Source organism: Glycine soja, chromosome 13, assembly GCF_004193775.1.
Source record: "Glycine soja cultivar W05 chromosome 13, ASM419377v2, whole genome shotgun sequence".
Taxonomy (NCBI): Eukaryota; Viridiplantae; Streptophyta; class Magnoliopsida; order Fabales; family Fabaceae; genus Glycine; species Glycine soja.
In genome coordinates this window covers 10211273-10230393 of record NC_041014.1, presented here as the reverse complement: position 1 = coordinate 10230393, position 19121 = coordinate 10211273, and the positions used below count along the sequence as shown (strand labels likewise).

Sequence of the window (19121 nt, the reverse complement as noted above, 5' to 3'; positions counted from 1 at the left end):
TGAAATTGTGAATGAGTTCTAGTTGTGGATAAGTGTGTAGTTAACACTTGATGTGAAATTACTTGTGTTGTAAGCTATGAATTGTACAATAACCCGACCAGTGTTATCTTGAGAAAAGCGTTGATGCGCAGTGTTAAAGAGAAAATGTAGGTTTCCTATTTAGGAACCAGTGTTAAATCGTAGCGCAATTGTGTTGAACGTGTTTAAAACACGAGTGTAAGGTCGTGGGTGTTGTATAATTCATGAGTAGTGTCTGCATGCAAAAAATTATTTTAGGGGTTGGACCTGAATCAGGAGGGAGAGGTCCTGACGGACTCTTCGGAGTGTAGGCCTTGGGGGTCACCGGGTTTGAGTGCTCCTTTAAGCCTATGCTGATCTCATATGGTTGGAGCATTCTCGCAAAACATCGTGACCCTGACTGGTCTCCCTATGATCTTACTTAGTGAGAGTGACCTGACAAACCCATGGTGTGGTGTGTCTTGTTATGTACTCCTAAGCGCCCCAGGGTGGTTTTTCACTGACATGGTACCACATTGCATATAGGATTGAGTCTTAGCATAACTATTGCATATGCTTGCTAATTGATGTATTATTATATCTTGATCGAAGTGTGAGATTCTTGTGTAATGTGATTGATAATTGAAAAGTGAATTTTGAATGATGAAGTGGTGAAGTTACGTGAGCTATGTTTAAGCAAGTGGTATCTCATTTATATAATATGTATATTTAATTGTCTCGTTTCTCTATTAGCTAGGAATGTGATAACTCACTCCCTGTGTGTTGTTGTGTTTGGATCCTGTGATGATCTTGAACTTGTGTTCGGGAGAGCAGATGAATAGGTGGATGACTATGAAGAATCTCATACTAGAAGACACGGGAACACAACGCTCTGATAGGATGTGACATTAGGATATAGGTTCTATATTAATTGTATGAAGCTTAGACGACCTTGTTGAGTCGAGAATACTTTATTATTTATTTGGACAAGTTTGAATATGATGTAGAAGAAAATGAATGTGAGCCTTTTTCCCCTTTGAAAGACTTGTTTAAAAAAAATGTTTTAAAATTACTTTTAATTAATATTTGAATTTTTTTATTCCTTATTAGTATATATGTGAGGGGTAGAGGGTGTCACACAAGAGAATAGAGAACAATTAAACAAGATAAATTCATCAAACTTAGAAAGGTAAGAAATATAGAAACCATACATAAATGTCATACAAAAGAATAGAAAACAATCAAACAAGATAACTTAACCATTCATCAATCTTAGAAAGATAATACTTCATAGAATGTCATATAATCCAGAAAGTCATTCATAGTATTCAAATAAAACATATATGAATAATTAAAAAAATATAAAACACAATATCAAATGTAAGTACATACCACTAGTCATATATTATTAAAGTAATTAAGTTTAAAACACACAATCATAAACAACCAAGAGCAAGTCAATATAATCATCATGTTCAATCATACTAAGCAAGTATTAAAACAAATACTAAGTGTTCAAATGTCATAAAAACATAACCAAATACAAGGTTTTAAAAAACAAAATATAATTATAATCTAAATCTATTATCAGAGAATCAAAACTTAATTCTAAGTAACAAAAATTAGTTATGAACACATACATGGCAACTCATTACTTATCTCAATTATTTTAGCATATTAATATAATTTTGACAAAAATCTAATCATGTCAAATTATATAAAAATGGATAAACATACAATAAATGTACTCATACAAGAGAGAAAAACTTATGTAAAAATCAAACAAGATAATAAATCATCCTCACATTATAATAGAAGCATATGTGCATAAATAACAAATAAGTCATAAGTCATCAAAACATAAATCATTTATCTAAGTCACTTGTATCTAGAAGTCCTAATTCTCTTCTAATGGTGTAGAAAGAGTCTTTGGTTAGTGATTTTGTAAAAATGTCTGCAAGTTGGTTTTTAGTGTCTATAATTTTTTTAAAACACAATCACCTTTTTTCTAAGACTAAGTGCTAATTGATTATCAACACTTACCAAGATAAGTTTTTATTATCATAGAAGGTTTTATCATATCAAAATAATTTTGTCTGAAATACAATAATAATTTTGAAAAGCATAAAAAATATTTTGAACAATCAATCAAGTAATTCAAACATATCAAACAAGAATTATACAAGGATTGAAGGATATAGATCATAGGCATTATCAAATTTTCAGATTTGTTAAAGATAATTTAAAAACTTAGAAAGTTCAAAGAACTCAATCAATCATGTAATCATTATTTTCTCTAAAACCTACATGTTCAATATCTTTATCATGCTCATGCTTGATAACACATTTTTCAGAATAAAAAAGATACTTTATATATGAAAATTCTTATATATAAAAATAAATAAATATAACATAATGGATTTTGAAAAAACTTTATGAATGAACCTTAAGCAAGTAATTCACATGTCATATTTAAAAATTATACAAGAATCATACAAGAGATATAAAACCATACATAACCATTCATAAATGACTAATCACATATCACATCAAAAATCATGCGTAATCACTTTAAAAATTTATTATCAAAATAATCAACATAACTTTTTAAATATAAAAAAATCATAATAACTCTTAAACACAATCAATCATCAAACATTTCAAATTAATTAAATTTAATTAACAATCAACTAACTATACACAATTCTTTCAAAAAAAAAATCAAATTTCAAATTTTTTAAATTTCAATTTTAAATTCCAAATTTCAAATTTCAAATTTAACTTCCAACTTTCAATAACTTCCACTTCTAATTTTCAACTTTCAATTTCTAGTAACTTCCATTTCCAACTTCCAACTTCTATTTTCAACTTTTAACTTCCAATAACTTCCAAATTTTAATTTTCAAACTTCCAATAACTTCCAAATTTTAATTTTCAAACTTTTAAAAAGTTGGACACAATTACTAAAGACAAAAAAATCAATCATGTCAAAACAAACAAAACATAAGCAATTCAAGCATTAATGAATTCAAACAAAATTCAATTAATCATATATATTCAAAATTAAAACTAAATATAATTAACTAAACATTGTAAACATAATCAAACAATTTCAACAATTATTTTTTATTAGCCACAAAAATAACTTAACTGAAAATACTAATCATACCTTAATTCATAGAGATGACTTAGATGTTACCTCTTTGGAGATTTTACTAATATTGTTGTTGCCGTATGTAACATGTCCACTTTTGGGGGAAATGGTTGTAAACTTGGATACATCTCCCGTCATATGCTTGGAACATCCATTGTCAATGTATCATTTCTTCCTTACAGAATCTTTTTTGTTATTCTCATCAGATTTTGTCATGAGACACAAGTTGACTTGGTCTTCATCATGATCTTTGAGTAACATGTTCCTGAAAATACTTTTTAAAGACAAAGAATCTAAAGAGGCCATTAATGTTGAAGTTTTTAGACTTTCTACAAGAAACTTGCTCTGATACCACTTGTTGGATCAAGTGGCCTTAGAATAATTAAAAAGGGGGGTTGATTTAATTATTCATAAACCTTTACTAATTAAAAAAATACTCTTCTAAGGATTTTACTAAATTGTTAAGAGAATGAGGAGTAGAAGAGAAACTTAACAAAAAGTAAAAGCGGAAATTAAATACACAGCGTAAAGTAAAAGAGTAGGGAAGAAGGAAACAAATACACAAGAGTTTTTATACTGGTTTGACAACAACCCGTGCCTACATCCAGTCCCCAAGCGACCTGTGTGACACCCTCTACCCTCACAAATAACAAATACAAGGAAATAAAATCATGCGGAAATTTTTTTTTAAACATATTGACTTTAAATTGATTTCAAAAGATAAAGGATTCACATTCACTTAATGAAAACATAATAGAAATTGTTCAAATAAAAACAACAAAGTTATTCTGGCTCAAAACAAGGCCGTCCATACTGAATGAATAATAAAAAAAAACCTAAAACAAAAAACATAACTCAACGATATTGTTTACGGAAAAATATAGCATGCGAAGTAATTCTTATGCCCCAATGTCACACTTATCAGAGCATGTCTCTATCACAGATTAAGTCTCTTCGGCTCTAACATGGAATTCATCATATGATGGCTCACCTGAACAAATGGCAATCAGCCCAAACATAAACACACACCGGGAATGAGTTATCACATTCATATATAATAAAATATTAGAGCATGTAAAACATATAATACTTACAACTGAATTTATATAATTAACACCGTTTCACAAAATCACACATATTATGCACATTCATTTAAGTTCGTCCACTCCAGAAAATAACATCAAACCACAATTGTTAACCCAATGAAAGACAAACACATGTGTTATGCAACAAATACTCTAGACTCAAGCCTACATGCAATGTGGTACCATTTTTCAGTGAAAAACCTCGTCGGGCGCCTAGGAGTACATGATAGGACATGCCTCGCAATGGGTAAGTCAGGTCACTCTCACTAAGTGAAATCATAGGGAGACCAGTCAGGGTCACGCTGTTTTGCGAGAATGCTCCAACCATGTGGGATCGGCACAAACTTATAGGAGCACTCAAACCGGATGACCCCCAAGGCCTGCACTCCGAAGAGTCCGTTAGGGTCTCTCCCTCCTGATTCAGGTCCAACAAAAAAAAAACACTTGAACACACATACTCTACCTTTGAATTATGCAATACACACAACTACTCAATTGTTTTCAAAATCTCGAATGTATATATATATTTTTAAAATATTTTAACTCAGTGCGCCTCAAGTGATTAACTCGTCGGGTTCCCAACATACAACATCTCAAGAGTCATGTAATTCACAATCCATTATGTATCAAATGATTATCACTTACACATCATCTCAATCACATTTTCATAATAAAATAATTTATCGCATCTCATGCACCCTACACATATTATTCAACAGTAACATTTACTTGACATAACAAAATACAAATTAAATTGAAATATATTAATTCAACAAAATAAAATAAAATAAAAACTTTTACAACAATTAATTTATAAAGTAACAAATATATATATATATATATATATATATATATATATATATATATATATATATATATATATATATATATATATATATATATAATTGAGAAAGCAAAAGTATTTAAAACTGTTGTACAAATATTTGATTATTAATATATAACATTTGCAATTGTTTAAACGTGAAATATACGTAACAATGTTTAAATATAACTACTATTTAATTATTTAATTTTGAAACATACGTAACAGTAACTATTTTTAATTATTAACATATATAACAGAAAAAGAATAAAATAATAATTTCACAACACTATTTAAATTTTTTGAAAAACAAATAATTTCTATAACCTTATTTTATTTATTGAAAACTTAAAAGCAAGGACATAGACCACAAGCACATATACAATGAGTCAATTAAATTGGTTTGATATATTATTCTTTTTTCTTTGTAACTCACAAGCATATATACGTACAGGGAATCATCTTCCAGAATCTAGTATGAATATAAATACAAATAAAAGCAAGAACTACGCGTATCAGTATTGCTGGTGCTGCACTCACAATTATAATATTTTCAATGATCAATCATATTAAACATATATTATTGCACCTTGAAAAGAATATATATATATTTTTTTCTGCTACCATCCATTTACCGATTAAATATGTAGGATCATTAACGAATTAAACACATATATTACACCTTCAAGGGAAGCATCTAAGTATCAGCATTTTTTTACAAATTCACTCCAAGAAAACCATTAGCCTCAATAGAATATTTTGTTGTGGTTTTTTTTTTAATGAAAAACATAAAAGATAACATCAAGGAACCCTAGGTTTATTGTTAAAATTAATCCACTCCACACAACTCAAATTGGAGCCCCACTTCCAGTTATATACATATGATTGCTATTATTATATAATTCAATTTTAAGTCAAACTTTGCAATTAGGCAAACAATTCACATGAAACTAAAACTTGCAGCATATGCAAATAAATTAATCTTTGCACAAATGAATTTAAATCACAATGACAAACAAAAATTTAGGAAAAACAGAGTTTAAATTAAAAAGAAACAACCCAAAATAACCCAAAATTGATCCTCTAGGGATCTCTATACATGTTTATTCTAATCCCCAAGCGTGAGTAACTCATCCCTTACCTCGAGGTAGTCGCTTAAATGTTCTCTGTTAGCAATGGTGGCGTCTCTGGTGCTCTCTAGAGCTCCTTCTCTGGTTGCTCTGTTAGGGTTCTTGTGCATTAGAAAAGAAAAAGGGACAAAAGTGTTTTGTAAAAGCTGCTCTAGGTTAACATTTGGTTTATATAGTGGAGATTTATGACTTAATTGTATTTTTTATTTATTTATTTATTTATTTATTAACTTATTACTGTATTATTTATTTATTAACAATTACGGCTGTTACAACCTGCGGTCCTTGAGATTTCTTTCAACCTTGTAGCAAATCCTTTTACAAGCAAAGATCCACAAGGGATGTACCCTCCCTTGTTCTCTTTGAAACCCTAGTGGATGTACCCTCCACTAGAACTGATCCACAAGAGATGTACCATCTCTTGTTCTTAGTCAAACCCAAGTAGATGTACCCTCTACTTGTACCACAAAGGATGTACCCTCCAATGTGTTAAGATAAAGATCTCAGGCGGTTAAACCTTTGATACTTTGTGAATAGGGATAAAAAAGAATTCTCAGGCGGTTAGTCCTTTGAACATTTTTGTATTAGGGAAAGGGAAGAATCAAAAGAATTCCCAGACTGTGTCGTTTTGAATTCTTTGACAAGGGAGAAGGGAGACATAAAAGAATTTAGGCGGTTAGTCCTTTGTTCTTTTGGAAAAGGGAGAAGAGAGACACAAAAAGAATTCAGGCAGTTAGTCCTTGCCGAATTCTTTCTGGCAAAGGAAGAAGAGAATGAAAAGATGAATAGCACAAGTTTTCAAGGTTTGGAAAACCAGAAAACTTCAGAAAACTTTTGGTACAAAGAAGAAGAAGAAGTTCAAAGAGATTCAAGGCTTGTAAAGGATTGTATGAAATAAGTGTTCAAGATTGAAAGAATGAATTAATTGAAAATGCAAAACAAAGCCTTACTTTTATAGACTCTTCATGTCTGGTCAAGAAGACCATTTAGAAGAGTTATAACTTTTAGAATAACTTAAAACCAATTTGAAAAAGTCAAAACCTTTTTGAAGGGATACATCTTTTGATTTATTCAGAAACAGTCATTGGTAATCGATTACCAAATAAGTGTAATCGATTACACAAAGCTTTTATGTGAAAGGGTGTGACTCTTCACATTTGAATTTGAATTTCAACGTTCAAAGGCACTGGTAATCGATTATAGCTTTTTGAAATTAATTCAAACGTTGAAAATTCAATTTGAAAACTTTTTCAAAACAATTTTGCTACTGGTAATCGATTACAACAATCTGATAATCGATTACCAGAGAGTAAAAACTCTTTGGTAAACATGTTTTGAGAAAAATCATGTGCTACTCAATTTTTGAGAAAAACTTTTCATACTTATCTTGATTAAGTCTTCTCTTGATTCTTGATTCTTGATTCTTGAGTCTTGAATTTTGATCTTGATTCTTGAGATCTTGAACCTTGAATCTTGATTCTTGACTCTAAACTTTCTTCTTGAGTCTTGAATTCTTCTTGATTCTTATCTTGAACTCTTGAATTCTTCTTGATTCACTTGAGTTGTTCTTTGATTGATCTTTGAGCTTTTTGTCATCACCTTTGTCATCATCTTTTGTTATCATCATTGTTATCATCAAAACACCTTTAAATCACCTTTGATTCACCATGAAGCTTTGCTTCTACAGACTAGATGTTTATTTTCATTTTTGTAGAGATATCTCTTTTATGTACCGAATGATTGGTAATGTTATCATGTTATGGACATTTAAAAAGCACTGTTATTAGGTATTAGTGTTACCCTGATATAATCTAGATGTTTATAGCAGCAATTAGGTGTGGAAACAAAGCTTAGAGTCATTGGGTTAATTTATAAAGAAATGCAAAAGTCTAAATATCTTGTTGCTTTAAAATACCTAGACTTTTCTACTTTACTTTTTGAAAAAAATAATAACAGTAAATATTAAATAGCTGTAAATTAAGAGATGCCAAATAATTTGTCAACTATGAAACTACAAATTGGCTATGTTAAATGGTCAAAATTTAATTATCCGTAACCAAAATAATTGACTTTACAGAATATATATTTCAATTTATTGAATTGTAACAGGCTTGCCTCCAGTCCAACCATGAAATAGTTGCTGACATGGGCCCAATTCCATCAAACCTAACTGCTCATTAAAGTCTAGAACCACTACCAGTGGGTTTTAGACAAGATAATCACCTTCATATAAGTTGATTTAAGGAAGCATTTGACTTGAGTTTCTTTTTAAAATTTAAAAGTGAATTCAAGGTTAAATTAAAAACAAATAAACATTTAAATTTAGAGTTAAAATTAATTGATATTTTTGTAGTTTTTAAATTAAAAAAATAGATTTTAATCTTGAGATTTGAATTAAATAAGGAAAAGAGAAAAGTGTAAACTAAAATCTCCAAAAAAAAATACCATATTTTAAATCTCTCTTTTCATTAAAACTTTTTTTAATAAAAAAACTCATTTTCTTAAAATTGTCTTGTTCATCCTTTTCTTTTAAGAAAAAATATAATATCAAAATAGTCTGAATAAAAGTTCATTAAGACTGTTCATGTTTTATGTTTCTAAACACATGAATCATTTACTTAAAGCACCATTCTGTGTACATCCTAAAACAGGTTAGTATATAATTATGCACAATTGTTATTGACATAACCAGTTGAATTTTTTATCAGGCTTGAGAATTCACTGGTGACATTATAATCATATGGTTTTATGATTTTATCTTTATCTTCTTGTATTTTTTAACTATAAAATTGAAACTATAAAAATATCTCCCAGTTAAATTTGATTGATAGATTCATTAGCTCATTTGACTGTTTAGCATTACATGGTATTATTCTTTGTTCTAGGCCGAGTTTGTGTCCCTATTGTTCCAAAACGGTGCGAGGAGTTTGATCCTACTATAGTACCCACCCTTTCACAATGTATAAACCTTGATACTGGTATTATGAATCATTTGGAAAAATCTATTCCATGTGAGAGAAGTAATATGAGAATACTAGGAATGACTCATTTTCTGTTCCTCATTTATACGTGTATTTTTTTTTTCTGTTACAATTCAAATTCTTTAAAACATTGGTGTTGATCTTAATAATCTGATACCTTATTACAAATTCAGCATTCAAGTATTACCTTACCTATCATAACTATTTTTATAATTAAGTGACAAGTTCTTTTTATTAATTTCTATTCACAAAATCAAAGTGATGGCATTTGTATTTTTTGATGGTCAGATCCTCCTATATATTAAAGAATATGACAATGTCATGTTACGAAAAACAGATACACAAATTTAAATTAATAAACTCTATATAAATAATACTTTGTATTATACTATTGACTCTTTTCTTTTATAAATTAATAAAATTTATATGCTTTATTAACACTAGCAGGATGTTTAGGTTTTTAGTGTAGAACCTACATTTTCTCATCAACAAATTTTATTTTTTATTTTTTATTGTCTTAAACTTTTTAAAATAGTGACACAAATCAAATAAACAATTTAAAATATTCATTGGTCAAAATCTAGTAATTAAAATAACCGTTTTAATATTTTTTTTTAAAAAAAGACATTTTAAGACAATTATTTAAAATAACCGTCTTAAAAAATTTACATTCTAAGATGGTTTTTGAGAAAATTCTCTTAAAATTTTCAATTTTTTTAAAAAAGACTTTTTAAGATTATTCTTTGAAAAACCGTCTAAGATAATATTTGGAAAAATCGTCTTAAAATCTTAAAATTTTATTTTTTTTAAAAACATTCTAAGATGATTCTATGAAAATCATCTTAGAAAGTTTACTCTTTAAGATGGTTTCTACGAGTCTTAGAAGGGCCCATTTTTTTTTTTAAGAAAACAATTTCTAAAATAATTTGAGAACCATAGTGAAAAGCCTTAACTTTTCTATGACGGCATCGTTAAAAGACCTTAAAAACCGTCACAAAATGTCATTTTTCTAGTAGTGTTAACCTCTGCTACACATAATTTTTTTCTCGCTCATGCTACCAATTGTGCTATTTTCCCTACTTTCTCTTGCCTAAATCTCAACCACTCTACAACACATTAACACATAAAAACATGGAGAGGTTTTTTAAGTTGTAGAAAACATTTTAGCTTTAATGTTATTGATGATATGGAGGTGGCCCTTGCTTTGTTGAGGGTTTAAGTGTCAATGATAATCTCTATGCAGGAATGGGTTCAAGAGGAACACCTATATGTGAAACTCGTTGGAAACCTATAAGAAACACATTATGTTGGACACTTTAGAAAGAGAGGGGCTAATTGACCAAAGTGGGTTTGATTTACAAACTATTCCCCAATAAGGATTTCTTTTCAAACATAATCCTAAGGGGGTTTTGTTTTATAAGCATTTCGCTATCACTGTAAGTGAATCCATTCCACATGGCATGCATTTCACCAACTCAAGTGGCGAAATAGTCGAGGCTGTGAAACAGGTGCAACTTTTTTCAGGTGTCGCCAATAAGGGCTGCGAATCCATTCCACGTGGGCATGCATTTTGCCAACTCAAGTGGCGAAATAGGCTGCAGTGAAATCAGCATGGCATTTCGCCATTGATGTTGGCAGAAATAGGGACGGGTTTGGCACGACACACGAGGTAAGTGGTGTGGGAAGCTATCCACTCGTCTATGCACTCAGAGTGGAACACGAGGTCGCACTTGGGGATTAAACGCAGCGTTTCGGTGTCCTCGAACTCGTTCAAGCACACCACACACTCCAGCGTCAGGAACGTGTCGATCACCGCCTGGTCGAAACCTGCGCGAGCCGCACTGTGACCTACCAGAGGTGTCGGGAAGGTTGTGGATGCTGGCAGAGGGGGAGCCAAAGCAATGGCAGATGTGGATGGAGAAGCCCATTAGAAACAACACGATGATAAGTATTTGACATTTCGTGGATGGTGGTGGAAGACATTGGGATTTGGGATTGAGAAATGAGAAACAACGTAGACTGCATGCTTTTCCTCCCACTAGCTCACGTGAAAGCTGCCCCGCCTGGTCACATGCTGGTTTCACCAATGCCAATGGCGAAATGCCATGCTGGTTTCGCAACCCCTATTGGCGAAATGCCATGCTCCATGACACGTGGACAACAACCTGAAAAAGCTGAAAGCACGCGAATCCACATGAAGTCCCTGTTTCGCAGCCTCGACTGGCGAAATGCCATGTTGTCTGCTCCGCCAACTCAAGTGGCAAAATGCATGTAAATGCAGTGCCACGTGGAATGGATTCGCTTACAGTGATGGCAAAATGCTTACAAAACAAACCCCCTCTGGAATATGTTTGAAAAGGAACCCTTATTGAAAAATAGTTTGTAAATCAAACCCACTTTGGTCAATTAGCCGAAAGAGAGGTGTGGAAAGTATAAACAAGAAAACACAAGAAAGAGGGTTGAATATAAAAAAAAATTAGCAAAACTTTTTGTAGATGATTGTATCATCTTATAAAATAATGTTTTATCAAGAAACCAAAAAGGAGTAACAAATGATAGTTATGGTGTTATATTTCGAAAAGGCTTCCAACCTCAGATTGCTGAAGCAATGACCCTTAGATGGAGCCTTCCAATAATGAAAGACCTTTTTTTGGAGTGTAAAGTTTTTGACATACTTTTCGAGAATCTCACAGCTAACTAGACTAGAGTATATGATAAGAGTAGGAAACAATGTAGCTCACAGTCTTGCTAGACTTGCTTTTTCATCTTTTGATTCAGTTTGGACCGAAGAGATTCCATCTCACATCCAATCTATAGTAAACCATGATGTATTATTGGCTTTCTCGACCTTTCTTATTGATTAATGAAATATGATTTTAACTTCATAAAAAAAAAGAGTTTTTGAAAGCATTGTTTTATCAAAAACCTTTTAAAAAAACAAGCTTACTTAAAAACACAATTCAATTCAAGGTTAGATAAAACACATAAAAAGATATAAAAAGACAAAGATTACAAGTATTCTTTCTTCAAGTCACTTTTGACTCAACTCAAATAGTTTTACACTAGTCTCTTTAAACTAATCACCCGAAGTATTATTTACACATCACTTCTAGTTTTAACAAATCAAATTGATTTTGTTTTAGGTTTAGGTGCATATTGACTATAACTATATCGTTTTATAGACAAATACGACAATTTAAGCTCACACAATAACTTTCAGGATTTATAAGGTAGTTTGAGATCGAACTTGAAATTTGAATTAGAATAATTTGCAAGGAGTTTGAAAGCTTGACTATGTTCACGCATCATGTTCTCTAACTTTAGCATTTCAAATCTTCAACCTCCAATAGGAAGTAATCATTGTCTCTAAACAAAATTCTCTTTAGTCTGCTTCTAAGTCTTGCGTTAGAGATTAAGTCACTTTTCTTCAGTCACATACATTGCAACTTTCTTTTGGCACACCTTTTTATGTAGTAGGTAACTTTATTAGTTGACATCTTTTTCTTTCCCGGCTCATCAATAAATCCTATGAAAAATAAGAACATTTCATACAATAAGAATCAAAATATCATAGCATTAATTAAGATTATAAATACACAAATTCAACATTTGTTAAGCCATCATTTGTAAGACATATGTAGATAGGGATGTAAATGAGTCAAACTATCCATGAACAACTCAAGTTTGTTTGTTTAATTAAATAAACAAATACGATTAAACTTGATTATTTAAATGAATACCTTGTTTATATATATATATATATATATATATATATATATATATATATATATATATTCCATAATATCATATTAGCACATATTTTTATTTGTAGATCATTATATAGTAAAATGAGTTATTAAATTCTAAATTGATAAAGTTAATAAATAGTTTAATATTTTTTTACAAATTAAAAAATTATTAAGCTTTAAATGAGTTAAACAAGTCAAGTTCAAGCTTTAATTTTTTAAAATAAGCTAAGCTCAAGCTTCTTTAAAATTTAATATTTGTTTGCATAAATAAAAAAATTTGAAAAACTTGATTCATGACTGAAAAATTAAGAAAGAAAATAACTTGATTCAAAATATTTGAGGGGGAAGACAATGAGGAAGAAGAGAGTTTTGAAATTGATGAAGGAGAAAAAAGTAGAAGTGTTTCATTTCTATAGTCAAATATAAAATTACCGTCAACTTTACCAATTATATATATATAATCTTTTAATAATAGTAGCGTTGTCTATAACCAATATAGTTTGAAAAAGATAAAAATAATATGTTAAGCTCGATACTGTTTAACGTTGGTGACACAACCGACATTATTGACTAATGGTGCCCGCGCAGGGGATCTATTTCCAATAATTAAATTGATTCAAGCAAGAAATTAAGAATTAGGATTCGCATAGTCACAATTTGCAATAGAAAAATGAAAGAAAAGTCCGTACCAAATCATTTTCTTCTTTTGACTTGTCTTTGCTGAAAATCATCGTTCGATTTGAAGTGGGTTCTACTTTCAATGAAACGTACCCAGAATCTTTGTTTTCCTTGGTCTTTGGAAAGTTTCTTTAATCCTCCATTACAAATTAAGTGTCATTTATCATTTGCAGTCATAAATAGAAAAACACTTCATAAGGAAGTCACAAGGTTCCCACTAATAGTCAAAACTCAAATTGTTGGAATGGAAATGAGAAGCTTCCTACTTACCATCGTCCAATAACCCACTATCATTCGTTAGATATAGATTTTAGACCCTAACGGAGATTTGGTGGAAAGTAAAACAGTAAAAGAAAAACATAAAATAAATCTCATGGAGACCATTTAAGGGCCACCTCTTCCGACCTAAAACAACTTTTCTATATCATAATAATAAGTATTTTTTGAATGGGTTAGACACTATGAGTTTTTCAAAATTCATTAACTTAGATGAATCTCAATTATGATATTATTTATTATTGATTCAAGAAAATTTTTCATACTAAGAAAATCAAACATAAATTTTCACATTAAATAAATTATTTTTTAACATGAGAACATAATGAAATCTACGTTACTAATCCAACCATATAATATAATATAATAAGGATGGATCATGCTAACTATTATTCTTATAATATTAGTTAAGGAATTAAAAGAATTAGGTGATTTTGTAGTGTCAACGTTGTTGTGACTTTTCTATTTTTACGTCATCGGATTAAATTAATTTGATAGTCCATATTAAGCCACTTGTTTTAAAAGATATTATTAATTTAATTTTTTTATTTCATTATAATTTAAAATCATAAAAAATATTGCTAAGGACATAGATTAACTAGTACAAAAATATTTTATTTTAACATGTAGTTTCGAATATTATTTAGATTGTCAAAAAAATTCTAAACAATTATCAAATCATCAAAAAAAATTAGCGAGAAAATTTTTGGCAATTTAAGAACTACCACAAATTTTTGAACAATTCTTTAATATCTTTCATCGGAGGTAATTTATCTTACTTTAATCGAATAAGACTGATATGAACAAAAAAATGTTTTCTAGCGATAATTGGTTAAATTAAAATAACTTTGTACTAATTAATTTGCGTCTTGCATAGTATTTTTTATGATTTTAAAGTATTAGAAACATAAAAGATAAAGTAATTGTTAAATTAAAAAATATGACAATCTAAACCATCGATCAGGTTTAATCTAATAGCCTAAAATGAAAAAAAAAAAGTTACCATAACTTTCCCTTCACAAAGTCACTAGATCCAAATCCTAATAATCCTGCCAATCAATAACTTTAATCTCTTCTAAAAAATATAAGTAATACTACATCACACATGTTATTTGTATTGCCCGGGGTCCTCAAGTGATGTGGCGAGGAACACGACATAGAACAGTTCTTGTAAACCCTCCATCCTAGTTAGCCCTAAACCTTGAGCACAGGTGCTCCTCATATAAGCCAACACTGACACCTCACAGCCAAGTGGTTAGGTCGTTATGATTTTGATACGCGAGTATTAGCTGGCAAAACAGTTACTCTATTATGAAGTTGATACAAGGTAGTTACACCTGACTAACAAGATTGCTACGTTGTTGCAACAACCCTCCAGACAACTTCTAAGGTTTCCCTCCGTCACTATAAATAATTAGGTTCTATGTTCAATTGAACTCAATCTTTTCACTCATATCCTGGTCACTAAAGCACTTACTTGAGTGTTGGAGTCCCTTTTGTTGGTTCCCCCTCATTCATTAGGCGAAGGAACTCAACAAAATCACCACCGTGAAGGTCATTGGACTCCATTCTGATGGCGGTCAACTCTAATGTTAAACCAGCTCCAAATTTTGACAAGGACACTCATTTCAATGCCCAACCCTATGAAGAATTGCTATCAAGGTTAGGCATTAAGCACTTAATAACCTTTGTCAAGCATCCTCAAACAAATGATTATGCAGAAGCAGCGAACAAGGTCATCCTTAAAGCCCTACACACAAGACTTGGCAAATCCAAAGGCATGTGGAAGGAATAACTCCCCGACATACTATGGGCCTGCCACTATTCACCCTAAACAACAACCAAAGAGACTTCTTTTCGTCTTACATATGGCACAAATGACATAATGCCTATAGAAGTCGAGGAACCCTCGACAAGGAGGTTATTTTTCTAGACTCGACAAAATGAGGAAAACATAAGGGTTGAACTTCATATGAGAGAAGAAGTCCAAGAGATGGCCAGGGTCAAGGAAGAAGTTACCTAGCTCCGCGTCTCAAGAAGATATAACACCAAAGTTCGGCCTCGCACCTTTTAGCCTGGTGATTTAGTATGGCAAGTCCGAGGAGAGGCAAGGAAAATTTCACGAGCAAGAAAGTTATGACCTAATTGGGAAGGCCCATTCAAGGTCGTGGTGAGCTTAGACAATGAAGCATACAAACTTCAAGAACTAGATGGAAAAGAAATCTTGAGAAGGTGGAACATCACCTATCTAAAATTTAATTTCAGTTGATCTACAACAAGACCAGTTGTTGTACTCTTTTTCCTGATCAAGTCTTTTGTCCCAAAACAGAAAAATCAGGGTTTTGGCTTGAGAGTTTTTAACAAGGCACACTTGAGGTATGAAAGGAACTTGTACTCAAATGATTGGACTAAATAAAACCCCCTCTCATTTGGTCTAATTATTCTTATGCATGTAATATTGATGAATGCCACCATCTCCAAAGGTTCATCAAACCCAAGGTCTATCCTTAGTGAGTTTAGCCATACCAGGACAAACATTTTGTTGGTGAAATCTCCCAAGGCTCGTCAAACCCAAGGTTTGTCCTTGGTGAATCTTGCCAAACCCAGGACAAACGTGTTCCTAGTCAACTCTCCAAAGGATCGTCAAACCCAAGGTATGTCCTTGTTGGTTCTCACCAAACCCAGGACAAATGTGTTCCTGGCCGAATCTTCAAAAGCTAGTCAAACCCAAGGTTCATCCTTGGTGAGTCTTGCCAAACCCAGGAAAAACGAGTTCCTAGTCAAATAAAGGCAGGAAAAACCTAGGATCCATCCTTGGTGGGCATCCCTATGCCTAAGGTTCGTCCTTCACGAATGTTCTAGAAACTGAGGCACTCACTCGGAACCATGACATTCCTAGTTCGAATTAATCTAACACTTAGCCAATTTAAGACACTCTCGACTGTGCAAGACAATGTATAACTAAAGCCTGACTCACCCTTGGACAACTCAAATGCACCCAAGTTAGTTTCATACCTAACATGTCTCACTAGAAAGCCTAGGGCCTTGGTTAAAAAGCTTCGCAAAGTGAAAAGGGAAGCACCAGCAAGTGAGAAGCCAAAACCCGTGCGCACCCATCTTTGCAACATGATTATTGTGCCTGAGATTAATGATAGCACCATTGGAGTCTACCATGACAAGACCTTCAATCAGGTTGAAATCAAACCCGAGATGATTGGACATTATTTCACTGAGTTCTCTATTTCATACAAACCCGTCAAGCATGGTATGTCATACCAAATGCGAAGGATCACACTCGTTGTTCCTAGACGAGGCCAAATCCAATTTCAACATAACCCCAAACAGGCGGTATGCGAAATCCAAATAACAAATTCGCAACACAACAGGTTAATGCAAGAAGGAAAATAGAAATGTATTAAAAACGTTGTCAAGATTACAAAGCCAACACGACTATAAAAGCAACATAACAAAAAACCAAAAGAAATATGGCCTAAACATCAACCCTATCATCCTCCTCCCCTCCATTAGACTCCTCTATAGCAGTAATCTCGTCCTCATCAAGAAGTTTACCGTCCTTCACATCTTTGAATAGGTCAAAGAGGTTCAGATCGAGACCCTTGGAAAAGAGCCCTTCATACCTGACAACTTTGAAGAACCCTTTCTCATGTTGCTGCACTGGCTCTTTCTTAAACATGATAAGCTCATCATTTAGCTCCTTGTTGGCCTCCTTCTCCCTTGCCACTTCAAGCTCAAACTTTTTCAGCTTGGCCTGGAGGTTAGACGTTGTGAGCTCAGAATCCCTCAGTTGGGCTTGAAGATTAGCAATCACTCTTGCGAATTCTGCCATCGTGACATCAAGTGTTTCCCTCTCCCTAGCAGAGCGCTTCACCTCACCTGCCAAGTCATCATTCTCTTTTAATGCATCTTTATAATGTCCAAACTCCTTGTCACCATCCAATCACGTACTTACTAACTTGGCAAAAACATCGTTAACCCTGAACGACAGCTGGTGATTTGACTTGATAGCCTCGACAAAGGCAACAGTAACATCGGCCACCTTGGGACGCTTCACTCGCTATACATCCTAGAAATGACCCTCCACTAGGCAACTTCTACCTCCAAGGAAGCAATTATGTCCATAGCCTCCTTATGCTTGTTCTCACTCTCCTCTAAAATAGCCAAGCTCTTCTGAAGGAAGACCTTTGTAGCACCATTTGAATTTTGTACCTCGACATAATGGACATTTTTTTGTCAAAAGGAGTCATAAAGCCTAAGGGCATCCTCTGCTCAGGCCTACACCCAATACTCCACAATGAATTATCTTCTCGAGAAGTATATACCTAGTCAAATGACACACTTAGACGAGAATAGGAAGAATGCATCCTAGAATGTTGGACGGTCGGAGCTGGAGGTGGCGTGGCAGAGGAAAGAGAAGGCATGCTTGTTACAACACCTACCTTTGTCAGCCCCACACTAAGCAGCGGTGGTGCCAAGGAAGAAATAGAAGCAAGCACAACAGGGGTAGGAGCGAAAGTGACCAGTGTATATGGAAGAGATACAGAAACCACTAAGGTGGATAAAGGTGGAGGAGCAAGAGGATTATAGGCATTGACCGTAGTAGCAGTAGTCTGAACGATTGAGGGGGTCGAAGGTGGGCTTCGTGGGTTGGGAGTCTTAGGAAGAATGGAAGAAGGACAACTTGAACTAGATGCCAAAGAATAAAGGGAGCCTTTGACCTCTTGCGTAGTCTGATCCCCCCAACCTTTTCGCCATGTTTCCTCTTGGCAGCTGCAGAATGAGTCATATTAGGTGTAACCTCAACAACATCAGCCTCAATAGCATCAGAAATGCTGGACTAGTTGATCCTAGCGTTAATTGGATCTCCTCCCCCTTTAGAGGGTTCATTGACACTAGTTGGGGGAGGGAGCACGTCATCGACAGGTTCAACCTGCTTCACTAAAGGATGCCACTCAAAGTCACTCATTATTCCTACAAAGATAGAAAAAACATAACACATAATCATAAAAGACAAAGTTATACTAAGACAGGCACAAAAAAGGAAAGATAATTTACATCCAAGACACAAAGATGGTTGCTTATCGAAGGCAAGGACAAGATGGCTTAGACATCAAGCAAGGTTGGCAATTGTTCCAATAAGGCCTTGTCCACCCTCTCCTCTGAAGACATTAGATGTTCTTCGAAAGACTTGAACCTTTTAGGGTTCGATTGCTAGTAGAAGGGAAAATGA

General features: G+C 32.8%; 1 protein-coding gene across 1 annotated transcript; it reads right to left on the bottom strand.

Moving 5' to 3' along the window:
• Window positions 1–10776: 10776 nt before the first annotated feature.
• LOC114381564 (E3 ubiquitin-protein ligase ATL6-like) lies at window positions 10777–11405 on the bottom strand. The gene is made up of 2 exons (XM_028340836.1): window positions 11255–11405; window positions 10777–11048 (listed from the first exon to the last, which is right to left on the bottom strand). The coding sequence occupies exons 1-2, from the start codon at window positions 11403–11405 to the stop codon at window positions 10777–10779; spliced, it is 423 nt and encodes a 140-aa protein (XP_028196637.1).
• Window positions 11406–19121: the final 7716 nt, after the last annotated feature.

Excerpts from the sequence above, each read along its gene's own strand:
- LOC114381564 (XM_028340836.1), bottom strand. The coding sequence starts at position 11,405 with ATGGCATTTCGCCAGTCGAGGCTGCGAAACAGGGACTTCATGTGGATT. Across the intron at positions 11,049-11,254 it reads GCATTTCGCCATTGGCATTG|CATCCACAACCTTCCCGACA; the intron begins GTGAAACCAGCA and ends CCCCTCTGCCAG.